At 54.5% G+C, this 24,238-nt stretch overlaps 2 protein-coding genes across 5 annotated transcripts in view; both read right to left on the bottom strand.

Moving 5' to 3' along the window:
• Positions 1–43: 43 nt before the first annotated feature.
• SLC22A31 (solute carrier family 22 member 31) lies at positions 44–3,288 on the bottom strand. The gene is made up of 9 exons (XM_027684961.1): positions 3,233–3,288; positions 2,591–2,694; positions 2,361–2,515; positions 1,969–2,137; positions 1,566–1,687; positions 1,345–1,453; positions 1,049–1,263; positions 823–934; positions 44–736 (listed from the first exon to the last, which is right to left on the bottom strand). Exons 3-9 carry the CDS (start codon positions 2,440–2,442, stop codon positions 388–390), a joined length of 1,158 nt encoding a protein of 385 aa, XP_027540762.1. The 5' UTR covers positions 2,443–2,515; positions 2,591–2,694; positions 3,233–3,288; the 3' UTR covers positions 44–387.
• Positions 3,289–6,580: 3,292 nt separating this feature from the next.
• Positions 6,581–24,238, bottom strand: part of ANKRD11 (ankyrin repeat domain 11) — a 134,819-nt gene continuing 117,161 nt past the window's right edge. For all 4 annotated transcript variants that reach the window (XM_027685158.1, XM_027685159.1, XM_027685160.1 and 1 more), the window contains exons 5-13: positions 22,023–22,193; positions 20,726–20,929; positions 18,633–18,775; positions 17,779–17,926; positions 10,294–17,021; positions 9,088–9,186; positions 8,854–8,997; positions 8,160–8,252; positions 6,581–7,350 (exon numbers count right to left, since the gene is read on the bottom strand). In XM_027685158.1, the coding sequence (XP_027540959.1) occupies positions 7,165–7,350; positions 8,160–8,252; positions 8,854–8,997; positions 9,088–9,186; positions 10,294–17,021; positions 17,779–17,926; positions 18,633–18,775; positions 20,726–20,929; positions 22,023–22,193 (7,916 nt within the window). In that variant the 3' untranslated portion in view covers positions 6,581–7,164. The remainder of the gene's footprint in view (positions 7,351–8,159; positions 8,253–8,853; positions 8,998–9,087; positions 9,187–10,293; positions 17,022–17,778; positions 17,927–18,632; positions 18,776–20,725; positions 20,930–22,022; positions 22,194–24,238) is intronic.

The following is a 24,238-nucleotide window of genomic DNA, read 5'->3' as shown; positions in this document are numbered from 1 at the left end:
CCCAGCCCAGCAAACCCAGGCAGCCCTGGGAGGGGGCACCCTGGGGGAGCCCCACAGAGCTGGGGAGGGGGGTGAGGAGACCCCTGGTCATGCCATAATAAAGAGCAGGGGCCAGTGGTGGCGGGGTGGTGTCCCCACACCACACCAGTGGCCCATAGACACAAGGCACTTTTATTGGGAGCCAGCAGCACCTGCCAGGGGGGCATCACCCCCACCCCAGGGCTCCCAGCACCGGTCCTCCTGGGGCAGGATCTGGCCCTGCTGCGGGAGGGTGTGATGCTCTCCCAACCCACCCAGTGCACGTCCTGGGGCTCCCTGTGATCCCTGTGAGCATGCACGGATGGGCATCCCAGCAGTGGGGAGACCCCCAGGGACTGGGGGGCACAGCTACATCTCTCGAGGGGTGTCCAGGGAGCCCAGCATCCTCTTGGTGGAGGCAGCGAGGCGGGAATAGTCGTGGGGGATGCTGTGGGAGGCAAGCAGGGGCAGGTGGTCCTCGCAGGGGGGCCGGCGGAAGAGGGGGGGCCGGCGCTGGTTCTCACCGTCCTGCAGGGACTGGGGCAGGTTGCGGCCCTGGCTCTCAGGCAGCAACATGATGCTGAGCACGGCCAGGATGGCGAAGGAGGCAAACACCACGTGGTGCAGGAAGAAGCCGCGGCTGTTGGGGATGGCGGTGATGGGCGCTGCCGCCTTGCCCACGAAACTGGCCCCCACGACCAGGCCCAGCCCGGCGCCCCTGCGGGGGGAACACGCTCAGAGGGGGCCCTGCCCCTGTGCCCCCCAACCCAGGGTAGCACAGGAGGGGGGCGGCTCCCCCCTTACCTGACCACGGTGGGGAGAACCTCACTGGCAAAGAAGATGCTGAGCATGGTGACAGCATGGGAGGCAGCCGTGCCCACCACGGAAAGGGTCAGGACAATGAGCTCCAGCAGGTCTGGGAGGGGGTGAAGCACCATCAGGGGTCAAATCCCGCACCCACCCCTCTCAGACATGCAGTTACCTCCCCAGCTGGGGGCTGCATTCCTGGGGGTCCCCTGAGGGTCCTTACACTGGGTGAGGGCCAGCAGCAGGAGGGAGGAGATGCCCGTGAGGACGGTGCAGAGGAGGAGGATGGCACGGCGTCCGAAGCGCTCGGCTGTCAGGCACACGAAGAGGCAGGCGGCCGCCTCGGTGCCCACCAGCACCAAGTAGGAGGAGAAGAAGTGGGGCAGGTGGGGGGCCAGGTTGCGGGTGAAGCAGTGGCGGATGCCAGAGCCGATGAACCTGTGGGAGAGCAGCGTCAGGGGGCCACAAGCGAGACCCCCCACCCCAGCAGTACCCTCACGGTATCCCCCTGATGCTCACGCCGCGAAGCCGAGGATGACACCGTTCTTCCAGATGACTCTGGTGCTGAAGATCTCACAGACAGCGTGGTACCGGGGCTGTGGGGATCCCTCGGACAAGGCCTCCAGCTCTGCTGGGAGAAGGGATCCCAGGATAGAGTCAGCACTGCCCCACCACCCTCAGCACCATGGCTGTGGGGAGGGGTCCCAGTGTTCCATCACCGTTGGAGTTCCCCCACGCACCCGTGAGGAGGCTGTCCTGGGGGCAGTTGTCCTCAGCCAGTGCCTGCAGGGTCTTCCTGGCCCTCTCCAGTTGCTGTGTGGCCAGCAGCCAGCACGGTGACTCCAGCAGCAGTGCCGGGCACCTGGGGCACGAGTGTCAGGTCACAGAGCTCCCCAGGGGCCTGGTCCCCTCCAGCACTGACCCTCCCATCCGGCTTCAAAGCAACACTGCCCAGAAACCCTCAACTTCAAACCTGAGCAAACATTTACCCAGGGTGGAAGGGTTCCCACTCCCCTGGAGAGTCCCGGGCAGCCTTTGATCCCTGCTGTGGCCCTGGACAGGGTGTGCCTGGCTGGGAACAGCTTGGCACCAGCACCAGGCACAGCCCAGCCCCACACAACCCCCTGTCCGGGGGGTCCTTACCACCAGCAGGCAGCCAGCAGAGCCAGGATCATGGTGACGGCGCCCTGCAGCACCCGCCAGTCCCGGCACAGCAGGGCCAGCCCTGGCAGCAGCAGCTCCCCAGCGATCCAGAAGAATCCGGCCACCATCGTCACCCCCAGCCGGTGGGGGGGCTCACACAGCTCCAGCCCTGGCAGGGGGTGAGGAGTGCACTGTGGGTGCCATTGACACAGGACATCCTGTACCCTGGAGCATCATCCCACAGCATCCTGCTTCCTAGTGCATCCTACACCATGCAGCATCCTATACCCTGGAGCATTTTGCACCCCAAAGCATCCTGTATCCCAGAGCATGCTGCACCTCAGAGCACCCTCAATCCCCACACCCCCGTGGACCCTCCCAATCACACTCACGTGCCACGTAGAGGGCGAGGAAGGCTCCTGCCAGTGCTGCCCCAAAGAGCAGCCGAGCCACCAGGACCATGAGGAAGTTCATGGCCAGTGCCACGGCGAGGCCCGTGGGCACTGCCAGCGCCAGGGACAGCAGGAAGGCGGGACGGCGGCCGAACCTGCCAGGGACAGGCTGTGAGTGGGGCTGGGCACAGCGTCCCCTGCCCAGGGGGCCACCCGGGCACCCCCGTTACCTGTCACAGGCCAGGCCGGCGGTGATGCTGCCCAGTGTCCAGCCCAGCAGGTGTGTGGTCTGCTCCAGGGGCACCTTCCAGCGCGAGGCACACACCAGGTCCCACTGTGGGGGGACACAATGGAGGGCTGTCAGCGTGGGGGGCTCAGCAGGCCCCCATATTGCTGCTGACAGGGCTGGGAAAGATGGGAGGGGGGGTCTCCTGGTCAATTCCCACCCGACCTGTGGGGATGTGACAGGATGCCGCTTAAGGTCCTTAGAGCCCTCTCCCCTGGACACCCTCCAACCCCTCAGCAACTTTCCTCCAGGGCTCCCCCACCTACCCCAAAACCCTTTCCATGGGGTCTCCCACCTTCTCCTCCCAGGACCTCTCTCTCTTCCCAGGATCCTTGCTTCCCCCTCCAAGCAAACTCCCTCTCCCCTTCATCCCAGGACATCCCCGGTGTTCTCTCAGCATATCCAGGCTTTCCCGTGGGATCCTCAGGGGGGTTCCCAACTTGCTCCAGGGGTTGGGACCTCCAGCTTGTTGCCTCCAAACTCCCCCCATAGCCTCCCACCCTCCTTAACCCCTCCTGTACCACGGGACCCCCCACCCCCGGGTCCCCTTGAACTCCTCTGAAAGCCCCCCGCCCCTGTCCCTCACCTGTGTGACGAGGTTGGCGCGGAGGCCGGCGGCGGGCAGGGCGTAGTGCCATCCGCGGGTGCAGGGCCCGGTGCCGTTGGGGCGGGGGGTGCCGGGGGTGCCGGGGGTGTAGCGGTACAGCTGGCAGGGGCTCCAGCCGCCGCGGAGGCGCGGGACGGCGGCGCGGAGCAGCGCGGGGCCCCCGAGCCGGCGGAGCGGCGGCGGCAGCAGCGCGGCGTCGGGGCGGCAGCGGTGCGGGGGCTCCGCGCCCAGCGCCCACCCCAGCGCCCACCCGAGCGCCAGCGCCGCGCACGGCGCCCACCCCCCCGCCGCCCGCCGGCCCCGCGGCCGCGATCCCCCGAGAGCCATCGCCGCGATCGCGCCCGCGCTCGGCGAGGGCAGGTGGGGGCGGCACCGGGCGGACCCGCCCCGCGGCACCGCCCCGACGGGGCCCCCCCGGCTCTGACACCCCCCCTTCCCCAGCACCCGCCCAGGCCCCCCCACCCCCCCCCCAGCACCCCCAACGCCCGGTTCGCGCCCCCCAACACGGGGATCAGACCTGGTTTGCACCCCCCGCCCGAGCCCGGTTTGTCTCCCCAGCCCGGTTCACACACCTCAGACCTGGTTCGCCCCCCTCAGTCCCAGTTCGTCCCTCGCCAAGCCCGGTTCACACACCCCACTCCCGGTTCGTGCCCCACAACACCAGGCTCAGCGCCCCCAACTCCAGCTCAGTTCACCACCCCAAACCCAGTTTATCCAGCCCCAGCTTGATCACCCTCTCAGCCTCTCTGTTCGCCCCCTCTTGAGCCCGTTTCAGTCCTCCCAGCCCAAGTTTCCTCCCCCAACACGGGGTTCAATGCCCCCAGTCCCGTTCATCCCCCAGCCCAGTTTGCCCCTCTCCCAAGACTGGAACCCAGTTTGGCTCCCCAAGGCCCCTTCACCCCTCAACCCCGGCTCAGTTCCCTCAACCCAATTTGCCCCCCCTGCCCCCTTTTGCCCCCCCCCAACCCCCAGTTCATCCCACAGCCCCAGCTCAGCCCCCCTTCCTCCACGGTGTTCCAAACCAAGGCACCCTCTTGGTACTGAGGGACCCCCAGACCAGCTGGTGTTGGGGGTGCTGGGGTGCAGCCGAGGGTGCCCAGACCCACCTGTGAGCACCCACAAATGCACCGGGTCCCCCTAAACCTCAAAGGGGGCCAGTGGGATCTGTGACCCTCCCCCAGGAAGGGAACTGGTGGGCACCCAGTGCCACATTACCTTTTGGGAAGAGCCAATGGAGCAGCCGACCTGCAAATAGAGGTTTTTTCCCCTCTTCTTTTTAAAATTTACTCACAGACGTGATTTCTGGGGGCAGCAGCATCACTCGGGTGCTCAGCTCCAGACCTGCAGAGGTGGAAAAGATTCCATCTGCAAAATCACATCAAAAATCACATTGAAAATCACATTGAAAAATTGCACCTACAAAGTCACACTGAAAAAATCACATTAAAAAAAAATCAATCACATCTGCATTTCTTTGCCTCCCTCCACGGGATCTGCACCCATGGACCTGGCTGAGAGTAACAGTGCTGGGAGGAAAACTGACCCTGGAGACTCCCAAGGCCACCAGTACCATGGTTAGATGAGCCCACGGGACTTTCCTGCTTTACACACTGATAAAAGGCCTCTCCGTGCCTACACAGATGAATTTTACTTAACAAAATAAAGAGCAGGGCTGGAAATTAGTTAATGTATTTGTGGCTGCTTTCTTGAAGCCCCTGACACAGAGGCAGCCCCCAGTCCCAGTGCACTAGTTGCCCACCCTGATCCAACAGCCCAGGGCAAGGATGGGGGGAAAAATCCCTCTGGCTGTAGGTGGGACATGGCACTGCCCATCCTGCTGCAGCTGCAGTGGGTGGTCCCGCTGTGCTGATCCCTGATCCTGGTGCCAGCAGTGCCAAGGCAGGAGCTGGGGGTTGGGCAGGGGAAGGTGGGACCCCCCCTTGAGATGTGTTGGAGTGAAACCCTCAAGGTCCCCATGCTCAGACCATGGAAAATTCCACAACCAGCTGCAAAGCCGGTAGGAGCACAAGGGGGAACCGGGTTGGGGGCTGAATCCAGGGCCCCCCCTAGTCCCCCCAGCATGGCCTCACCAGCAGAGGAAGAGGAGCCAAATGGCATTTGGAATATCTTTGCTTCCCAAAGTGGCAGCTGAGACACTGAACCAGCACGAGCACCCAGGAAAATCCAACAGAAGAAGCTGAAGAACTCAGAGCCGCCATTGGGGATCCATGGAGGCCACCCCTCATCCTGGCACACCAGCCTGGGGACAGCAGCTGTGGGCAGCTGCCCATTGGGAAAGGCTGGGCAGCAGGTGGAAGGAAAGCACAGAAGTCTTGGATAGGCAGTTTGACCTGCCTCCAGCTGAAGCCCCAAGCTGATAGGCAACTTTGTCCCCTGCATTAAGCCCAGGCCCATCCTGGGCCTTCTCCAGACTCTGCAGCCCCCAAAAGAGCAGCTCCTCAGCTCACAGTCACTACAGGGGCTGTAAACTCACCAGCCTGAGCCCAAACATTCTTCATGTCACACTGTGACCCCCCAACTGGCACATGGCACAGGGGGGGCTCCCCTCTCCCCATGGTCCTCCCCATCACAACCAGCTGAAGGGTTTCTTATCCCACTGGACACAAAGGGGCAGGGAAAGGGGAGAAAAACAATGTTCAAAACCACAGAACCATGAAATGGTTTGGGTTGGAAGGGACCTCAAAACTCATTTTGTTCCAACTCTTGCCATGGGCAGGGACACCTTCCACTGGACCAGATTGCTCCAACCTGGCTTTGAACACTTCCAGGAATGGGGCAGCCACAGCTTCTCTGGGCAACCTTTTCCTTGACAGGGAAAGTGCTGCCCAGGGTGAACTATAAATACAAAGATAATTTTAATTAATTTATTTATTTCTTTACACATAACTGAAAGTGATGTTACAGTACATAAGTTATTTACAACTGTGCAGTAATGTGTTGCAAAATAAATTATCTAGAAGGCAGCAAAAGTACATTGTTAATGTATATAAAAACTGTACAGCATTTATGGGATACAATTTTTCTTTATATGAGTATTGGCTCTGTAGTGTTTTCAAGTTATGTTCTCAGAAAGAGAAACGAAATGCCCAAGATTAAAGGAAAAAATATATAAACCACGTGGATTTTACTCCATTAAAAACACAGTTGGCAAAGTCCTTTCTCTGCATCGCCGTCTCCCCGGCTGTGCCGCCCCGGCGGCTCCTCTGCTCGTCCCCGACGGTGGCAGCGGCTGCTGTGGGCACATCCCGGAGCCGTCCCCGCTCCGAGCCGCCGCTGCCCAACTTGGACACTGTCTTTTTGTTGCTAATTGGGGATTTTTTGTGACTTTTTTTTTGTTGGTTTTTTTGTTTTTTTTTTTTTTTGTAGACATACCCATGATGGAACGAGAAACTCAAACACCCCCCCCTCCCCCCATGGTTTCCTACTGCAGCTTCTCCGAGAGGAGATCCGCGCCCGGTGGAAAACAGAGAGCTGGAAATCACGGTGTTCACAAGTACATGGTTCACGTGGTTGCTGGCCCCGCTCAGCAGCTTCTGCAACACACACACGGTGTCCTTGGCCTCCTCCCTCCGCGCCCTGGCCAGTCTCGGGGCCGCCGAGTGCCCGCCGCCGGCACTGCCCGGTGCCTCCCTGCCGCAGCCGCCGGAGGGAAGGAGCTGCGCCCGGCCCGCTGCCCCGCGGAGCTGCCGTCAGTCCGGAAGCGAGGGACATGTTGTGAAGAAAGTGCAATTATTTTTTCTTATTGTTTTGTTTTCTGCCGATAGCTGCTTCCTCCTCCTCTGACCAGGGATTCATCAGCAAGCGGTAAAGGTGAATGTGAGCTCGACCGCCCGACCTCGGAGCGCTCCCGTCCTTGCCAGTGTTCAGTGATGTCTCCTGGGGTGGAACTGTCATGCCGGCAAGAGCACGAAGTCATCGTTCACGTCGACCATTGGCACATAGAACGAGGGCACCTCGTTCACACAGAGGGATTTGTGCCCGGCGGGGTCCAGCTCCTGCACCTTCAGCTGCCACTCCATCCTCTGCACCGCGTTCAAGGCAGCTGCTTCGTGTTGCTGTCGCATAAGCAGGCATGTCTGGATTGGGAAAAACCAATGGGAGGTGAGGGGGGAGTGGGAGAGGGCAGGAGAGGGTCCTGGTGCCCATCCCACCCAGCAAACCCAGGGGATGTGCAGCCACTGAGGTGGGCACAGCACTAAATGCAGTAAGGGATGCCACACACAGGACAGCTGGATTTGGGATGTCTGCTGAACCCAACTCCAGCAGGAGCTGGGGCAAACCCAGAAGCTTTGGGATTGAAAGGCTTTGAAGTACTCCAGAGCATGGATCCCACCAATGACCACTTTGGCACAGTCCCCATTGGCCCCCACAGGGACCTTCTCCCTTCGTGGGAGCTGCCAATCCTTTCCGTGTCACCACCTGCAGCACAACTGTCCCTGCTCCTTCCCATGCTACAGTGTGGCTCTCAGAGCTTTCTGGAATCACTGCCCGGGCTCCTGACACCCTGAAGCTCTCCACAGGTTTTGGGCTCACTGCAGCACATACTCCTGGCAAAGAGCAGCCCCTGAGGGTTCAACTGACTGGGAAAGCTCCAACCAGACAGCATGAGGGGGAATACCAGCTGAATTCAGCCCCAAGCTGAACCTGCCTCCCCTCCCCATTTTTGGAACCAGCAGAGGCCACCGTGCTCCCCAAATCCCTGCAGAGGCTCCCAACGCTCCGCTGTGCCACGCATGGGAGCATCCCCACCATGCAAGCCTACCCTGACCACCTCACAACACCCACTCTGTGCTGGAAACCACTAAGGCAGCTTCCAGGCTCCAGCCACAGCCAGGACCCTTCTAGAATGCCCCAGCCCGGAGCACGGGGCTCCCACGGCTCTTACCTTCATCCGATCATACTTGTCATCCACATCCTGCAGCCAGGAAATGAACTGTCGCGCATTGAAACGGTCTCTGACCGATTTGTTTTCGTCTCCCTAAGGAAAGGACAGCAATAGGAATGACACAGGGGATTATTTTTGTACTTTAAGCAGTTACAGGTCTCACAGGCCACATTCAAATCCCTCCTGGGGCACACACTCCTCAGAAATGAGGTGCCCCCGCAGGGATGGAGGATGGAGCATGTTGCTTCCAGTTGCTCCTGGAGCCCTTTCCAGGGATTCAGCCTTGGGTGGGGATGCACACGCCTGTGTGCACACACTCCCTGTTTTAACTTGCTTTGCAGGGAATCTGTCCATGTCAGCCCATCACAGCACCTGCACCTCCCTGTCTCCTTCAACTCATGCCAAGATCACAGCAGCACAGACACTTGGCTGAGAAATGCTGAGGGATAAATCAAAGCTCCTGGATCAATACACAGGTCACTAATAAATCCCAGGACCCTGTCCCTACTCAGGATCCCTCCCACAGTGTAGCAGTGTCATGGCTCTCTCCCCTTCCTTCCACAGGAAAAGACTCAGGGAGTAGTAAAATAAACCTTTCCAGTGTGTGAGATGATCCTGATTAGGAAGAGCAAAGGGTCCTGAGACTCACTGATAAACTTCTGAGACACTTCTCCCCACCGAGACAGGCACTGACCTGATTTTCTAGAGGCATGTTGTACACCTCAGAGTCCAGCAGCATGGTGCAGGCACTGAAGGGCACGGCCTGGTTAGCGATGGTCCTCGCTGCCCGGCAGTGAACCCTCAGGATCTCCTGCTCGCAGGAGACGATGAGCTTCTCCTGAGGAAGAGCAAAGCAGTGAGCATGGCAGCCTCAGCCTCCCCAGCAGAGGAAATTCGGGCCCTGTTCCCCAGCTGAGTGCCCCCTTACCCGCTCTATGCTGTGCTGGAGCCGCAGCTTCCCCCGGACGGCCTCCTGCTGCTTGAAGAGCTCCTTGAGCGGCTCGGCGAGTGACGGCGGTGGGGCAATCTGTGGGCACAGGGTTAGAGCCAGAGAGTCAGAGCCAGGATCACTGCTGGGAGCACAGCCTGGGGTGCTGCCTGAACCCTGAAATGCACATTGGCCATGGACTTGGGGAGGGAGCGGGGGACACCCCATGGGGTATCATAGAGAGAAGGTCTGCCAAGGACAAGATCCTGCTGGTGCTCAGACCTCAGTGAGCATGAGACAACAAGGCAAAAGGTGCTCAGTGCTGGGAGGAGAGCTCAGCCTCCAGAACTAGAGTCTGAACCCCTCCAAGTGCCACAGGGCAGGCTGTGCAGGTGCCCAACTGTGTCTGATTGTTGGAGAACCACTGCCAGGAGCAGTCTGGCCTGAGCCCTGGGATGGGAGCCCATGTCCCGATCTATCCTGCACCTTCTGGGGAGCAAGGTGTTCCTCCAGCACACCCCCAGCTGCCAACAGAGGAGCAGGTTGGTCTAGGAAGTCTAGGAAGGAACAAGATGTGAACACAGTGCCAGGGCCAACACCCCTGTGGCAGGAACCCACAGCCTGAGGTCCTTCCCCCTGCTCACAGCAGGGAACAGAACCTGGTGTGGCCGGTCACACTGACCCTCCTCCATCCCGATCCAAATTTACTGCCTGCAGCACTAAGATTATTGATGCACTTAGTATTAGTGAGGTCATTCATCAGCACAGCAGGGAAATGCTGGTCCCAGTGCCAAGTCAAATACCAGAGCTTGGGAAAACAAAGGCAGGTGTTAAGAGCCATCCTTTTCCTCTGTTCCAGGTTCATTATCCTGTTACTACACTGCTGTAAAAGCAGCTTAACCTTCCAGTTTCAAATCCACTGGATTCATACAAACTTTGCTCTAAAGCCTGACCAAATCTCGGGTCCCTCAGCACAGCCTAAGGTCTTCCCTGCAAAAATGCAGCATCTCAGGGGCTGCATTTAACACACAGCCATGGACTTATCCAGGCTCAGGTTTGGTGTCATATTATAAAAGCAGGTTAAAGCCACGTCTGGGACATGTAGGCATTGCAAGGGTGGTCACAGGGCATGGGGGAAAACTTGGCTGTGCCTGTAGCAGCGAGGGAGGGGACAGTCCCTGATGCTAAACAGAGAAATTAACTCACCACTGGAATATGGAGCTTGCTTAGAGGTTTGCCATCCAACAGGTAGGAGCCCGTGTAGGTGACATACTCAGCATAGCACTGCGGAGCTTGGGGAGTAATATAGCAGAGGATTTTCCGCTTCTCCTCGATCTTTTTCCTGATCTGGAGGTACTCGAAGTAGGGGTTGGACCTGTCACTGTGGTATGGTTCGATGTCATCCAGTTTTATCGCATCCACAATAGCTGCCAGTGTTTGCTGGATCATCTCCCTCGTCTGCTGGGTGGATGTGTTGATCTGCTGCTGCAGCTGCTGGTTGGAGCGCTGGAAGCGGCGCTTCCGCGGGTGCTGAGCCTGGGAATCTTCCTCCTCCGTGATGCGGCCTTTGGCACGTGTGACGGGTGCGGAGACGGGAGGAAATTCCTTCTCGGCTGAGGCGGCATTCTGCTTGTTTTGGTTGGCGAGCATCTGAGCCCGGTTCCTGGTAATCCGCTGAGGAATCTCTTCTATTTTGGGTGGTTTGGGAGCTTCTGCTACTGGTTTTTGTATTGGTTCCACAACTTCTGGTTGAGCGTTGCCCGGAGGTGTGTCCGCCTGGGATGATGGGGCCTGGCTCCCGCCACGGGCCGCAGCACCGTCCTGAGGAACGGTGCCCTCACAGCTGGACACAGGGAGGGGACAGGGCTGGGAGCTGCTCTCTGCCACCCCACCAGCAGATGACAGCTCCTCGTGCACGGCCTCCACCTCTTTGCTCTCCACCTGTGAGGACTCTGACGGGGTCTGCTGGAAAACCTGTGTTTCCAAGTCCTCTGTTCCTTTCTCCTCAGCCACGTTCAGCACCTCTGAGGTGGTTTCCTGCGCAGCCACTTCTGGTTTCTGCTCCTCTGCTGGTGGCTCCGTGTCCACGGGCAGGGTGGCCGCTGCCTGGATGGCCGGTGGCTCCTCCGGCTCACCAGACGCTATCATGGATGCGCTGGCTTTGATGATCCCAGCGCTCGACTCCGAAGCTGCTGCTGGGCTTTCCTCCACCGCCTCTGCCTCGGTCATCTCCGTCTCTGCAACGTCCTTAGGCTGGAGCGGCAGCTCTGGGAGCGAGAAGGGGCCAAGGTCCAAGTCATCCTCAGTGTTGGTGAAGGGATCGGGCCACGTCACCGCCTCCTCCGTATTTGGAGGTGCTGCGTTATTGTTTTCCAAATAGTTGTTTTCTGGTGCGGTGACAACTTCGGCCTGAGGTTCTGCTGGCACACACGGGGGCTCTGGAGGGATCTCTGGTGCTTCTTCTGGAAGAGGCTTGCAGTTATTGAAGAAGGTGTCTAATCTAGTAGGGGACATGTAAGGAGCCTGCTCTTCGGCATTGGCTATCTCTCCAGGAACTGCTTCCTCAGCATCCTCCTTGACTTCCTCCAGCCGTGGTTCAGACACCGACAGAGGGTAAGAGATGGGAGAAACGGGGTAGGAAGTCTCTGTGGGAATGAAGGCTACCGGCGCAGGATGAATCGGTTCTAGGGAACAGAGTGGAGGTTTAGGGGACTCGGAAAACCTCTGGGGAGATTTCATCAGAAGCTCAGAGCCCATGGACCAGGGCACAGGGTGCTCTGTGGGGGTACTCATCAGGCTAGGGGGAATGGCGGTGTCTGGGTTTCGGGAAGGAGGGTTATCCCAGTCTATGTTGTTTTGTTCTGGCATACCCGAACTGAAATGGTTTTCTTCGATGGGTGGTAGGTAGGTGGATTCTGGTGGCATGATGGAGGCGGTGGCTTGCTGCTCCTCCGTGGTATCCAAGGGCATGCCAAGGTCGGGGGGAAGAGCACTTTCCACCGAAGGAGCCAGCAACTCATCTCTGTGCGAAGGGGAGGATTTTGCTTGTAAACCAGAAAAAACACTTTCAGGCGACTGGGCGACCCCGCTGACAGCTCCCGGTGCACAGTGCAAAGCTTCCACTTTGGGTGAGGAAACTCCATAATCTGGGGAGTAATACCCAGGAGATAAACACTGGAACTTCTCAGCAGGAACAGAGGGAAGGGGAACTTTCTCCTCCATTAAATGCTGCACTGGAGAGTCATAATTTGATGTCGCCGGGACACTTTGCTGCCTGAAAAACTTATCTCCGACGCTGAATTCTTCTTCAGGCGCCCTTCTGATGTCCACCGAGATGGAACGATAGAGGTTCGTGGAGGGGATGGTACGAGTTGGGGTCTGACTCGGGTTCTCAGGGAGCCCACTGGGAACGTTGGTGTATCTGTCAAAGAAGGATGGGGAGCAGGCGTTCATGGACATGGTGGAGATGGGCAGTGAGTGCTGTGAGTCTGCACACTCAAACATCAGGTCCGTGTAGTCCTCATTGCTGCATGATGGAGTCCTGGGCGTCTGCATCACCTCCTCGTAGCTCGGGCAAGAGACAACGGATGCTGGGGTTGGGACGCCCGTTGGCCGGTTCTGATCCGGCCTGGGAGATGCCGGGAGGATCTCCTTCAGCTGAGGACCCGTGATCCAGTCCTTGGAGTCTGTCCCCACAGCAGGCTGTGCCTTGTTTTCTGGTGACAGTATAGGAGTCAGCGGACCCAACTCTTTGAGTTTCTTGTCCTTGAGCTGAGTATCCAGCGACAGCGGCTTCTTTGTGGACAGATCCAGACTCCTCTTGCGCACATCTTCCGAGCTCTTAAGCTTATCCTTTAACTTGGGGTCTCCGGACCTGTGCCGCATTTTCTCCATTTGCTTCATTCTCTCTTTGTGCCTTTTGTGGCGTTCCTCGATCTCCAAGTCTTTCTGGCTCAGCATCCTCTCAAAGCTGGTCATCATCAGATCACCATCTCCCAGAAGTTTCTCCCTTGGCCTGGCATCCTTCTTGCCACTGTCTTTGGAAATCGTTATTTTCTCATTCCCATTGCTTATTTTTATGGAGTCTGATTTGTCTTTGTCTTGGTTCTCCTTGAGCTTCTCCTTCAGTTTGGTTTCGCCGAATTTGAGGTTGTCCTCCTTGGATTTATCTTTAAAGGTGGTAACTTGAGGCCCATCCTTGTCTTTGAGCGTTGACTTTGGCTCATCTTTGTGATGTTTAAAGAAACCATCTGTATGTTTGTCTCTATGCTTTTCCTTTTCCTCCTTCCATTTTTCCTTGTGTTTATCCCGCTTCTTTTTCTCTTTAGCTGTGCTGATGGTGCTGGAACCATAGGTCTTTTCTTTTTCTGCCTTCTTTGATAACTCTCTTTCAGAATCATTTTTATCCTTCTTTTCAGAAAATAAGTAATCAATGCTCTTCTCTGGTTCCTCATCAGCCTCTGCTTTCATATTGTAGGAAGAGCCAAAAGCCTCCCCATCCACAGAGAAATCTTTTTCATAATGAGTGGAATCCTTTCTGCTGCTGGAGTCCTTGAATTCTTCTGTTTTTTCCTTTTTCTCTGTCTTCTCCTTCTTTGCTTTTTCCTTCTCGTGACTTTTCTTTGAGGAAGATGAGGAATGTCGGTGTCTCTCCTTCTCCTTGAGTTTGTCCTGCAGGCAGGGTAAAGGGAGAGAGTCCTTAAACTTTTCTTCAGCAGCATCAGCAAGAGAAAGGTTCGAAGACTCAAAGAGGCTGGTCAGTCCTGGCTCTTGCCCTCTGTCTGTGAAGCTGTCAGAGGAGATCTCGCTGATCTTGTCATTGGAGTCATCCCTGTAGTCATTCAGAGCCTCCTCCTCCAGTTTTTCCAGCAGGCTCTTCTCTGACTCCCCTCCTTTTGAAGACTTCTTCTCTTTGGAATGCTCTTTATCTGGTTTCTCCTTATGTTTGCTTTTCACCTTGTCATCACTGGTGTGTTTCTTTTCAACCTTTTCTGGGAGCTTTTGCTTGTTTTTCTTCTCCTGAGTGGAATCTATGGACATTCTGTCCTTCCTGTCCTTGTACTTCTCAGTGGAGTCTTTATCTTTCTTCTCTTTGTGTTTCTCAAAGGAACTCTTCTCCTTCTTCTCCTTTCCCCCTTCTGATGTTCCTTTGTCCTTTTTCTTCTCCTTGGACTCCTTATCCTTCTGCTTCTCCGAGTGCTGTCGGTCGGAGGAGTACTTGCGGTGCTTGTCGGGGTACAGCTCCTTCTCAGCAGCCGCATCGTCCTTGTCCTGCAGACTGTCCAAGCGATGCATTTCGCCCCCAGCAGAGTCGCTCACTTTGAACCCGCTCAAGCTGTAATCATCCCTCTCGTCCTCGCTCTCATCCGTGAAGATGTCAGCGATGCTGTACCAGCTCTTCTCCTTGCCTTTCTTCTCATCCTTCTTCTCGGAGAAATCCTCACGATCTGTGGAGAAGTTTTTCTCTTTCTTCTCTTTCACTTGGTCAAAAGAACTCTTCCTCTCCTTATCTTTGCTGTGAAGATCTTTGTACTTCTCCTTAGTTTCTTTCTTCTCTTTGAAGCTCTTCTCTAGTTCTTTGTCCTTCAGAATTTTCTCCGGAGCAACTTTTTCATTTTTCTCCTTGTCGCCTTCTTTGGATTTTTCCTTGTATTTTTCTGGCTTCACCTTTTCTTTTTTTTCTTTATCGGGAGCATCTTTTTTCTCCTTTTCCTTCCCAGAATGGTGCCTCTCCCAACTCTCCAGGGTTTTCCCACTGAATTCAGGGTCAGACTTATCCTTGAAGAACGTTTCACAGCCGTAGTCTTTGAAGTCGTCTCGATAGGGCTCCTCCTGCTTCGTCTTGGGATCTTTTCGCTCTTTGGAGCCATCAGAGGAATCTTTTCTGTCTTTGTTGGTTTCACCTGTATCTTTTTCTTTCCTCTCCTTCACAGTCTCCACAGAATCCTTCCTTTTCTTATCCTTTTCTGGCAAATAACTGGGAGTAACTTTGTGTCTGTCTGTTTGGTCCTTTTTCTTCTCGGAGCTTTTCTCCACATAGTCCCTCTCCTTTTTCTTTAGGAAAGTGTCCTTTTCGTTCCGCTTCTCGTTGTATTCCTTCTTCTCCTTTGTTTTATTTTCCTTTTTCTTGTCTTTAATTTCCTCTTTCACGGGTTCTATGATTAGTTTTGCCACGGTGTCATTTTTAATCTCCCTGAAATCTGTTACTGGAGAATCCCAGCTGTCTTCACCCTTGAAATCAAAGGATGAATCAGAGGACAAGTCCGAAAACCACCTCTCCTGCTGATCATCCGAAAGGCTGAACTTTGTGTCCTCGCTTTCGGCAAATTGGGTTTTGTTATTAAACTCATCAAACCCAGACTCATCCCTGTAAAGTTTTTCTTTTTTGCATTTTTCTTTCTCCTCCTTGAAGGATTTTTCTTTCTCTAGTTTAGAAACCTTCTCCTCCTTCAGCTCATTCTTTTTCTCAGATTTGGACTGCTTGTCCTTTGACTTCTTCTTTCTCTCCTCCTTGTGTATTCTTGGCTTCTCCTCCTTGGGAGATTTCTCCTTGACAGGTTTCTCTTTTTCTGATTTACTCAATCCTTCTCTGAAGGATTTGCTCAGGTCTTTACTACCATCTTTGATTTTTCTTAATGATTTCTCCTCTTTTGAGGATTTTCCAGTCTCATCTTTAAACAACCACTCCTTCTCCTCCACTTTGCCTTTGGGGAGCTTTTCCTCCTTCTTACCATGTTCCCGCTCATGCTTTAACACTTTCAACTTGTTTTCGACTGGATTTTCTGTCTCTACTATCAAGCCTTTCTCAGGCTTTTGTTTAGAGTCCTCAAACTCAAAAGAAAATGTTTTGATTATTTTAATGTCTTGGCTGATGGGACACTGTCCCTTCTCCTTGTTTTTATGTTTGTGTTTTGTTTTATGCTTTTTAACAACCTTCCCCTCCTTGTCCAGCTTTGGAATTGCTCCATCCACATTGCTATGGAATGAATTCTTTTTCTCAGAAACAGCGTTGTGGGGGGTGTTTTTCTTTTTGTGCTCTGATTTCTTCCTGACTGGCTTTAGTGACTCTAAGCTCGAGTCCTCGGACGAATAGTCTGACTCGCTTGTCAGCCTCGTCCTGGTGGAGTCCGATAAGGAACTGACATCTGACCAAGCTGGAGAAGATATGGTTTTCCAATTGTCCGTCCTCCAGTGCTTGGAGTGCTGTTCTGTAAGATTGGGATTATGTTTCTGGGATGCTAAACTCCCATGAGAAGAGGTCGATGAGGCAGACAGAGAGTTAAACAAGGAGGATTCCTTTAGCACTAGCCTCGAGTCCTTTACACAGCTAGAGCTCTGGAGAGAGTCTCTATCATCCTCCTCACTCTCCACGTTTTCACTCTCTGATTCAGAGGAACAAAACTTGTCATTTTTTTTGCCAAACCGAACCTCTTTGCTTTTTGTCTCCTTCTTCCGCTTCTTTTTTACTTTGCTTTTCTCCTTCGGTGCCTTGGTGCTGGCGGGCTCCCGGATCTTGCTGCTGGGCAAGATCGAGTGGGTCGAAAGGCGCAGCTTCTCCCCCGTCCCCACGGCCACGCTGGTCTCCTCCTCGTCCGAGCTGTCCGACAGGATGCGGTGGGCAGCTTTCTTTGGTGTAATTGTGTTATTTTTAGTATAAGTTTTCACTTCCATTTTGGGTATGGAAATGAAACTGTTTGCTTTAGTCTCTTTCCTGTAATCCTTTTTCAGCAAATGTTTGTCATCGACCGGTGGGACCCGGTCCTGCTCATCGTCCTCATCGAATTCATACTCGTCCTTCACTGGCGTGATGGTTTTAGGCGGCTCCTGGGCCTTGGGCTTGTGCTTCAAACCCTTCTCAAACTCTGAGTCTGTGTTATTGCCATCAACGGAGCTGGAGGGAGCAAAGGAAGGGGCATCCTCCTCTTCTGAGGTCTCTGCAGAGAGAGAAGAACAGCGTGTTAAAGGCTGTGAGAGGCTTTGGGGTCTACGACAGACATGAACCACAGAGAACAATCCTGGTACCCTTTGGCCTCACTCAGACTTTGCCAGGTTGGCAGCCAACAGCTTGGAATGCCAGGTTGGGATATGTTTTAGGAAAGAACAGCCATCCTGGCTCCAACCTGCATGGCGTGCTCCTCAAAACAACAGCCTGGGTGTATCACGAGAACTTTGTAACAGGGTTATGGCTGCACACAGCATAGGTCAGGGCTCCCCACAAGACTGGGAACTCTAGCCCTAATTAAAACCTGCAGTGTGTCCCACAACGGTGGCAGTGGTGGGACAGGCTCTAGCAAGGACAGACTGGGAGCAGAACCTGAAACACCAGTGCTGGGACAGACAAGGGATGGGAACACATGGCAGACATGCAAACCTCCTCCTCTCCGTGGAAATTACCCACGTCTTAAAGGTAAGACATCCATTTACCTGTAATTGGCTTCCAATCCTGCATCTTGATTGTCCCAGGGAAGGGATCTCAACGTTGGCTCTCAGGGCAAACAGCTCCTGGAGCTAAAGCTGCTGGTTATGTTGCCTGAATTTGGGCTACAGCTACAGGTGGGCTCCTGACCGCGGCAGCAGCATGTGGATATTCTGACAAGAATCTAAACTTCACTGTCCTTTAATGTCTCTGCACTAACAGACAGCTGCAGGCCACAAACATCACTGCCCTGGCCCCAGACAGGTCAGTCTCACCTGTTGAGCTCTCCTCGCTGGAGGGGTACGTGGTCTTCCCCAGGAGCAGATTCACCATGGTGGGAGAATTCGCTACTTTTAAAGGTGTCTCGCCCTTCCTGTTGCTTTGATGAGGATTCCCTCCATAATGTAACAACAATTTCACCACCTGAAAAGAGAAACTGAGGCTTGAAGATGCTCATGATGTTTTGATCCCAGGTATTTTGTAGAACTTTCATACAAAACTATAAGGGGAATGTCCTCAGGACATGCCTCATGGTACTAACAGTCAGCAATTAAAAAGGAGACAAAATCCAGCAACATTCCCAGGGAAGCAGTGGAATCATCACCCTTGGAAGTACAAAACCCATGTAGATGTGGTGTCTAAGGACATGTGGTGGGGCGTGGTAGCATTGGGTTAATGGCTGGACTTGGATGATCTTGGAGGTCTTTTCCAACCTTAATGATTCTGTGATTCTAAGAATCAACCTGGGCAGGAAAGAAGGGTGAAGAACAAGACACAAGGCCATGTTCCCTTCCCAATTCCTGAAGAAGAATGAACTATCTTGTGGGCAGGGGAACACCAAGTAAAACACACAACAGCTCTGGGGCAAGGAAATACACAGAATCATTGCATTAGAAGGGACTTTTAAGATCACCTTATTCCATCCCCTGCCATGGGCAGGGATGCCTTCCACTAGACCAGGTTGCTCCAAGCCCTATCCAGCCTGGCCTTGAACACAAATTCCTGCCCACTAAACAGCAAATGAGAATTAAATAACCAGAATCCCCGTGTTTTCACAGTTGGCTGCACGAAGCACAAGTTTACAAAAGAGTCCTTAAAATCCCAGCAATGAAATCCAGCAACCCCCAACCTTGAAGTGCCCGTTGTTGGCTGCATCATGCAGGGGGGTGTCGTCGTCCAGCCCCTTGGTGTTGACCTCAGCGCCCGCCGCGAGCAACTGCTTTGCCACGTCGTAGTAGCCCCGGTTACAGGCCTCGTGCAGCGCCGTCCAGCCTGCAGGGAAAGGGACACTCAGCACACGACAGCACCTTCACGGAGACACACAGACTGGGAGAGTCACCCCCGGCACAGAGGCTGCAGGTACTACTGTGGAAGGGGGTGTGTTGCTCTGACGGCCAAGTTGGCTGTGTTTGTCTGGATGCCCGTGAAGGAAGGACCCTGCAGCTCTGTCCTGCTACTCCAGCCAGGCACTCACAGAATCAATCCCACGTTTCCCTCTGGTCATGCCATGTGCTACAGGCAGAGCATCTGCCACAGCAGACACAGCCCCAGGAGATGGAAAGGGAAAGTTTTATGTGAGAAATGAAGAGAATTGCTGCAGTCACGTGAAAGACAGGTCTGAAATCCTTTCCTCTTTGTAGAATCTTGGAATGGTTTTGGTTGGGAGGAATCACAGCCATGGGCAGGGACACCTTCCGCTATCCCAGGTTGCTCCAAGCCCTGTCTAACCTGGCCTGGAACACTCGCAGGGAGGGGCAGCCACAGCTTCTCTGGGCAACCTGTGCCAGGGCCTCACCATCCTCAGAGAGAACAATTTCTTCCCAATATCCCACCCAACCCTGCACTCCTTCAGCTTAAGGCCATTCACCCTTCTCCTGGCACCACATGCCCTTGTGAAAAGTCCCTCTCCAGCCTTCTTTTAAGTACTGTTTAAGGTTTGGCTTTAGGTTCCAACTCCTCTGTAAGGGAAACACTGGTGTCCAGACGGGGCCTGAGCTCTGAACTGCAGACAAGGATCTGAAACTGGCCCCACACAGCCCTCACAAATATTTTCTGTGCTCTCCAAGCACACAGCCAGGCCTGAACACTGGCTCGGGGGGGAACCAAACAGCAGATCTCAACAGTAACAGCGACTTCAGTTCTCAAGCAAACCTCTGAAGAGCACAGAACAAAATATTTTATCGTGTTCAAACAGACTATTTTTAAGCAGAGCCTGTTTTGAAGTTTCCCAGCGCAGCTGCTCCAGTGTTTTGCTGATAGCGCCGTGGGAGCGCGTTCCGTTACCTTCACTTGGAGCCTTCGGAAGGGGCACCTGTGCCCAGAATTAATCACAACTGATACTTCAGTCTGGCACTCGGATTAATCATATGGGAGGAGGAACAGCCATATCTATTTATAGCCCCAAAATCGTGCAAAGAGAACAGCAAAGAGCAAAGTCAAGTTCTTGGACGTGCTGAAGAAAGGCTGATCCAGCCCCACCATCAGCACGGGGGTGCTTGAACAGCACCTTCACCATCATCTCATTGCTGCCTTCTCCCTGCAGGACTTGGGGTTGTTCCCATGTCATCCCACCACCCTAAGCAGGAGCTTGGCAGCACTGCTGAGGAGGAGGCGGAGGTGGTTCTACCAGGCTCAGGACAGTCACCACCTCCTCTAATTCCAGTGCCTGGTGGGATCTGACCTTGCTCTTCACATTCACTCTCCATTAGCAGCACCCCCACATTCAGTCCTTAAAAGCAACTCTCAGAAATCTGCAGGCATTGAGCCCCCAACTCCAGAGCGATGACTTCACAAACCCACTCTTAGCAATGTATCTGTGCACATAATTTCTTCTATTTTAAGAAAAAGAAAGAGCTAAGCCAGCACATCTCCCTTTGCAAATCTCCCTCCAGACCTCCAAGACAGCACCTACGTGGAAGGGCAAAGGAAATGGACCGGAAGGGTCTGTACACAGTTTAAGTGTATGGAGCCAGGGCAGCCCCAGGGATTGCTCTGGATCCTGCCCAGAGAGGAGTTTTTTGTGTGGTTTTTTGTTGTTTGGTTGTTTTTTAAAAAGCAACAAGACTTTCCTCCCCAAAGAGAGAAATCATTATTTTTGGCTAATCCCCTCTTTCCAAGGAGCAACCCCACGTTATAAACAAACTATTTTGTGTGGTGGGAGCCATTCTCAGAGGTGGAACACGCAACCAGGTGGGAAGAGGTTGGGATTCCCAGGCTGGTTACCTGCAAAGTCCTTCACATTGACATCTGCACCCTCGATGATGAGCTCCTTGATGCGCCGGGCATCTCCTCGGATGGCGGCGCGATGCAGCCGAGTCTCTCCTCGCTCGTTTCTCTTATTTACTTTATCTTTGGTTTTGGAGGCAGAGTTGGGAGTTCCCTTCTGACAAACTGTAGACTGAGAGGGATGCTTTGGTGTTGTGTCAACTGCAGGGAGAGAAGCAGAGTCAGGAACCGCAATTCCAAAGAATTCCTAAACCTTTAGAGGGAGCTCGTGCATCATGCTTCATCTCTTCCCTAAATATTCCCCACATGGCAGTGAGAGGCAACCCAGCCTCCGAAGTGGATGTGAACAGAGCAGCCTGTGTGTGTCCGACGGAGATGGGAATCACGGGCTGCCAGAGCCCACTGGAGTCCTGGCAAACACTGTGGACAATCCCGTGATTCGGGAGCAACAATGAAGCTCCTTACCCTCAAACCTCAATTCCCAAGGGAAGCGGCCTTTAGCCAAGCACATGTGAGGTCTGATGGCCTTGGGAGGAGACTGCGCATTTCCTGGGAGAACACTGGAATGCAGTGAACACTCCACAGTTTCTTCCCTTTTAGTTTTCTCAAATACCAGCAACATCAGCAGCAAGACTGGTTAAGAACAACAAAATACGTGGCTAAAAGCTGAGATGTTGTGTGCAGGATGCAGATGTAACACAGTCCTCCAAAAACCCTGGGGGGGTCATGTTTGCAACAGATAAAAATTACCAAAATACAAAATCCGTGGTAAACACATTCCAGCTGCTCCACATCTCAAGTTACAGCTGCAGTGGTTACACGTCTTATCCCCCTCCACAAGAAGAAACATTAAAAAACATACAGAGGATGATGTTTTGTCTTTATTCACAATCCTCCTCTACTGAGATAGCTGAGAGGCCAGTGGGAAACACGGAGCTTATGTGGAGGAGGTTCCCATGGAATGAAAACTCTAGTTGAGCAGCCAGGGCAGGCTCGATAGTGGCCTCGATTCAGCTCATGGGACACTTGCTGCTACTGCCTGACACTGGAAGGAAGGGCAACCATAGCCACGTGCAAATCCCAGTGATACCATGGCTGGAGTCACCTGCAGAGCCCTGTGGGATGGGTGAGACCCCACAGAGCAGCAAACCAGCCCCCTTGGACCACGCTGGAGGTGGCAGCTCAGTCACCTGAACCTCCTGGTGGTCCCGGGAACTGAGAAGACATGGCATTTGGGATGCAGGTCCCACCTGTCCACTCACACCTCAGAGCAAACCCCTCCTCCAGGTCTCACCTGGGCTGTTTGCAGACTCTTCCGCTGTCATCTGCATGAGGAGAGCGACTTGCTGGCGCTCGGAGAGCGGGTACCCTGCCCGGATCCCCGAGAGGCCCATGCCGAAGAGCAAGCCGGGCTTCCTGGTGGCGGGCTCCTTTTTAATCCTCTTCCGCTCGGGACCCTGCTTCTCTGTGGGACAAGGACACAGGAACACAAGCCATGAATGTCACTGGGACTGAAAACCACATCCCGCATCTCACAAACCGAAAAGATAGCAGTGAATGTTGGTGAAGGATGTTCCTGTGGTGAAGGATGGACCCCTGAAATGGGAGCACCGGTACCTGGAGCAGCCACCCAGGCTCACACTGCTGCAGGTGGAGCTGGGACATGCTCCATTCCTGCTCCTCCAACAGCCTCCTGTTCTCCCTCCACCATCAAAGAGCAGCACAGGAAGAAGGGAGTGGGTCCTCCCTGGGGCCACCGACAGTGCTGTGCCTCCTATCTTGCTTTAAGAGCCTCCGTTCCATGCCATGGTGGTTGGAGGAGCCTACACAGCCTGACACCAACACAGCATGGACTCAACTGGAGGTATCCAACAGCATCAACAAGGAGTGCTGGCAAGACACAGGCTGACAGCTCTAAAACCTGGCCATCACCCCCCCATCATCATCATCATCAAACCAAGGAGCCAGCAGCCAAATGGGTGTAGGGAGCACCAGGCTGGTCCTCTCCTCCCAGAGGAGAAGCTGCTCCCACCTGGCACAGAACACCCACCTGCCGTCAGGTCTTCTGCAACCCTCTAAAAAATCCCAAGCAAACATGAAGAGAGGGGATGAAGAAATCCCAGAGGAAGTGCCTGGCTTGTCATACCCAAATTCCAGCCTGACACTCAGTCTCCTAAATCATCCAGGTGCAAAGGCAGCTCCTGCTGAGGGACCAAACACAACTGCCGCTAACATCAGGATTTGTCAAATCCTGCTGCACCATCTCCAGTGGGTCCAAAGAGCCACAGCCACACCAGAGTCACATGACCATGGAATGGTTTGGTTGAAAGGGACATTAAGGCTCATCTTGTTTCACCCCCAGTATGGCAGGGACACCTTCCACGAGACCAGGTTGCTCCAAGCCCCATCCAACCCGGCCTTGGACACTTCCAGGGATGGGGCAGCCACAGCTTCTCTGGGCAACCGGTGCCAGGGCCTCACCAGCCTCATTGGAATAAAAAGTAACAATCTTGCAGCCCCAGCTCTGCTCATCCAACCCCCTTTGCCATTTGCCAGACTCGATGTGGGTCACGGGCACGCGGTCACTGGGACGGAGCCTGTTGTGCCTCGGTGCAAAGTCCAGCGAGTCAGGTGGAACCGCCAGTGGACGGGGTCACACTCGGCCACTAGACTCTGCACCACAGCACAGGTTTCCTCCTCCACCCACCAAACTACAGTGGAGTAAAAGTCTCCAGCAGATGAGGGCAGCAGCGTGTGGGGATGTCTGCACTGCTTCGGCTCCGTTCCTGCCGCTCCAGCTCCTGCACTCCCGCAGCTGAGGCACAGGCAGCTCCAGAAGCCTCCTTCCTGCACCATGTGCAGAGCTGCCATGCCCTGCTGCTCAGGTCTCACCTGGAGCAGGTGATTTCCATCGACCCCTGCTCCCAGGATCCTGTATATTTTAAAAAATAATGATTGTCCCAGGGAACCTCTCAGTCAGAGAGCACGGCCACCCCTCTCCAAACCCCTCTCCTCACTGCCCAGGAAGCTGTGGCTGCCCCATCCCTGGAAGTGTTCAAGGCCAGGCTGGAAGGGGCTTGGAGCAACCTGGTCTAGTGAAAGGTGTCTCTGCCCATAGCAGGAGAATGAGCTTTAAGGTTCCTTCCCACCCAAACCATTCCATGGTTCTATGAAATACAAGCCCTGGAAACATGTCTGCATTGAAGGAGAATCCCAGTCTACTCTTCTGAAGCTACATTTTGGTCATTCTGGCAGCTGTAACAGAGCTGGAAGATGAAATCAGATCACAGGAAAGTGGGCAGTTTTTTAATGGCTTAAAATAAAATTAAACCCAGTATGCTTACGGGAAGAAAACAACTTCACCCAGACAATTCCAGAAGCCACATTGCTGCACGGTGTGTCCTGCCAGGCACACTCAGCCTGAGCACAAGGACATCTGACCCATGTGTGCAGCACCTCTCTGCTCTTCCTAAGGCTCCGAGCTGCTGCTCCAAGCTGCTTAAATCCTGC

This window comes from Neopelma chrysocephalum, unplaced genomic scaffold, assembly GCF_003984885.1.
Source record: "Neopelma chrysocephalum unplaced genomic scaffold, ASM398488v2 Primary Assembly neopelma1_68, whole genome shotgun sequence".
NCBI lineage: Eukaryota > Metazoa > Chordata > Aves > Passeriformes > Pipridae > Neopelma > Neopelma chrysocephalum.
This window is presented reverse-complemented; position numbering and strand designations above follow the sequence as displayed.

Coding starts and splice junctions, on each gene's coding strand:
- SLC22A31 (XM_027684961.1), bottom strand. CDS start 2,442: ATGAACTTCCTCATGGTCCTGGTGGCTCGGCTGCTCTTTGGGGCAGCA. Junction 2,138..2,360: donor CCTCGCCCTCTACGTGGCAC/GTGAGTGTGATT, acceptor ACCCCCTGCCAG/GGCTGGAGCTGTGTGAGCCC. Junction 1,454..1,565: donor CCAGGACAGCCTCCTCACGG/GTGCGTGGGGGA, acceptor TTCTCCCAGCAG/AGCTGGAGGCCTTGTCCGAG.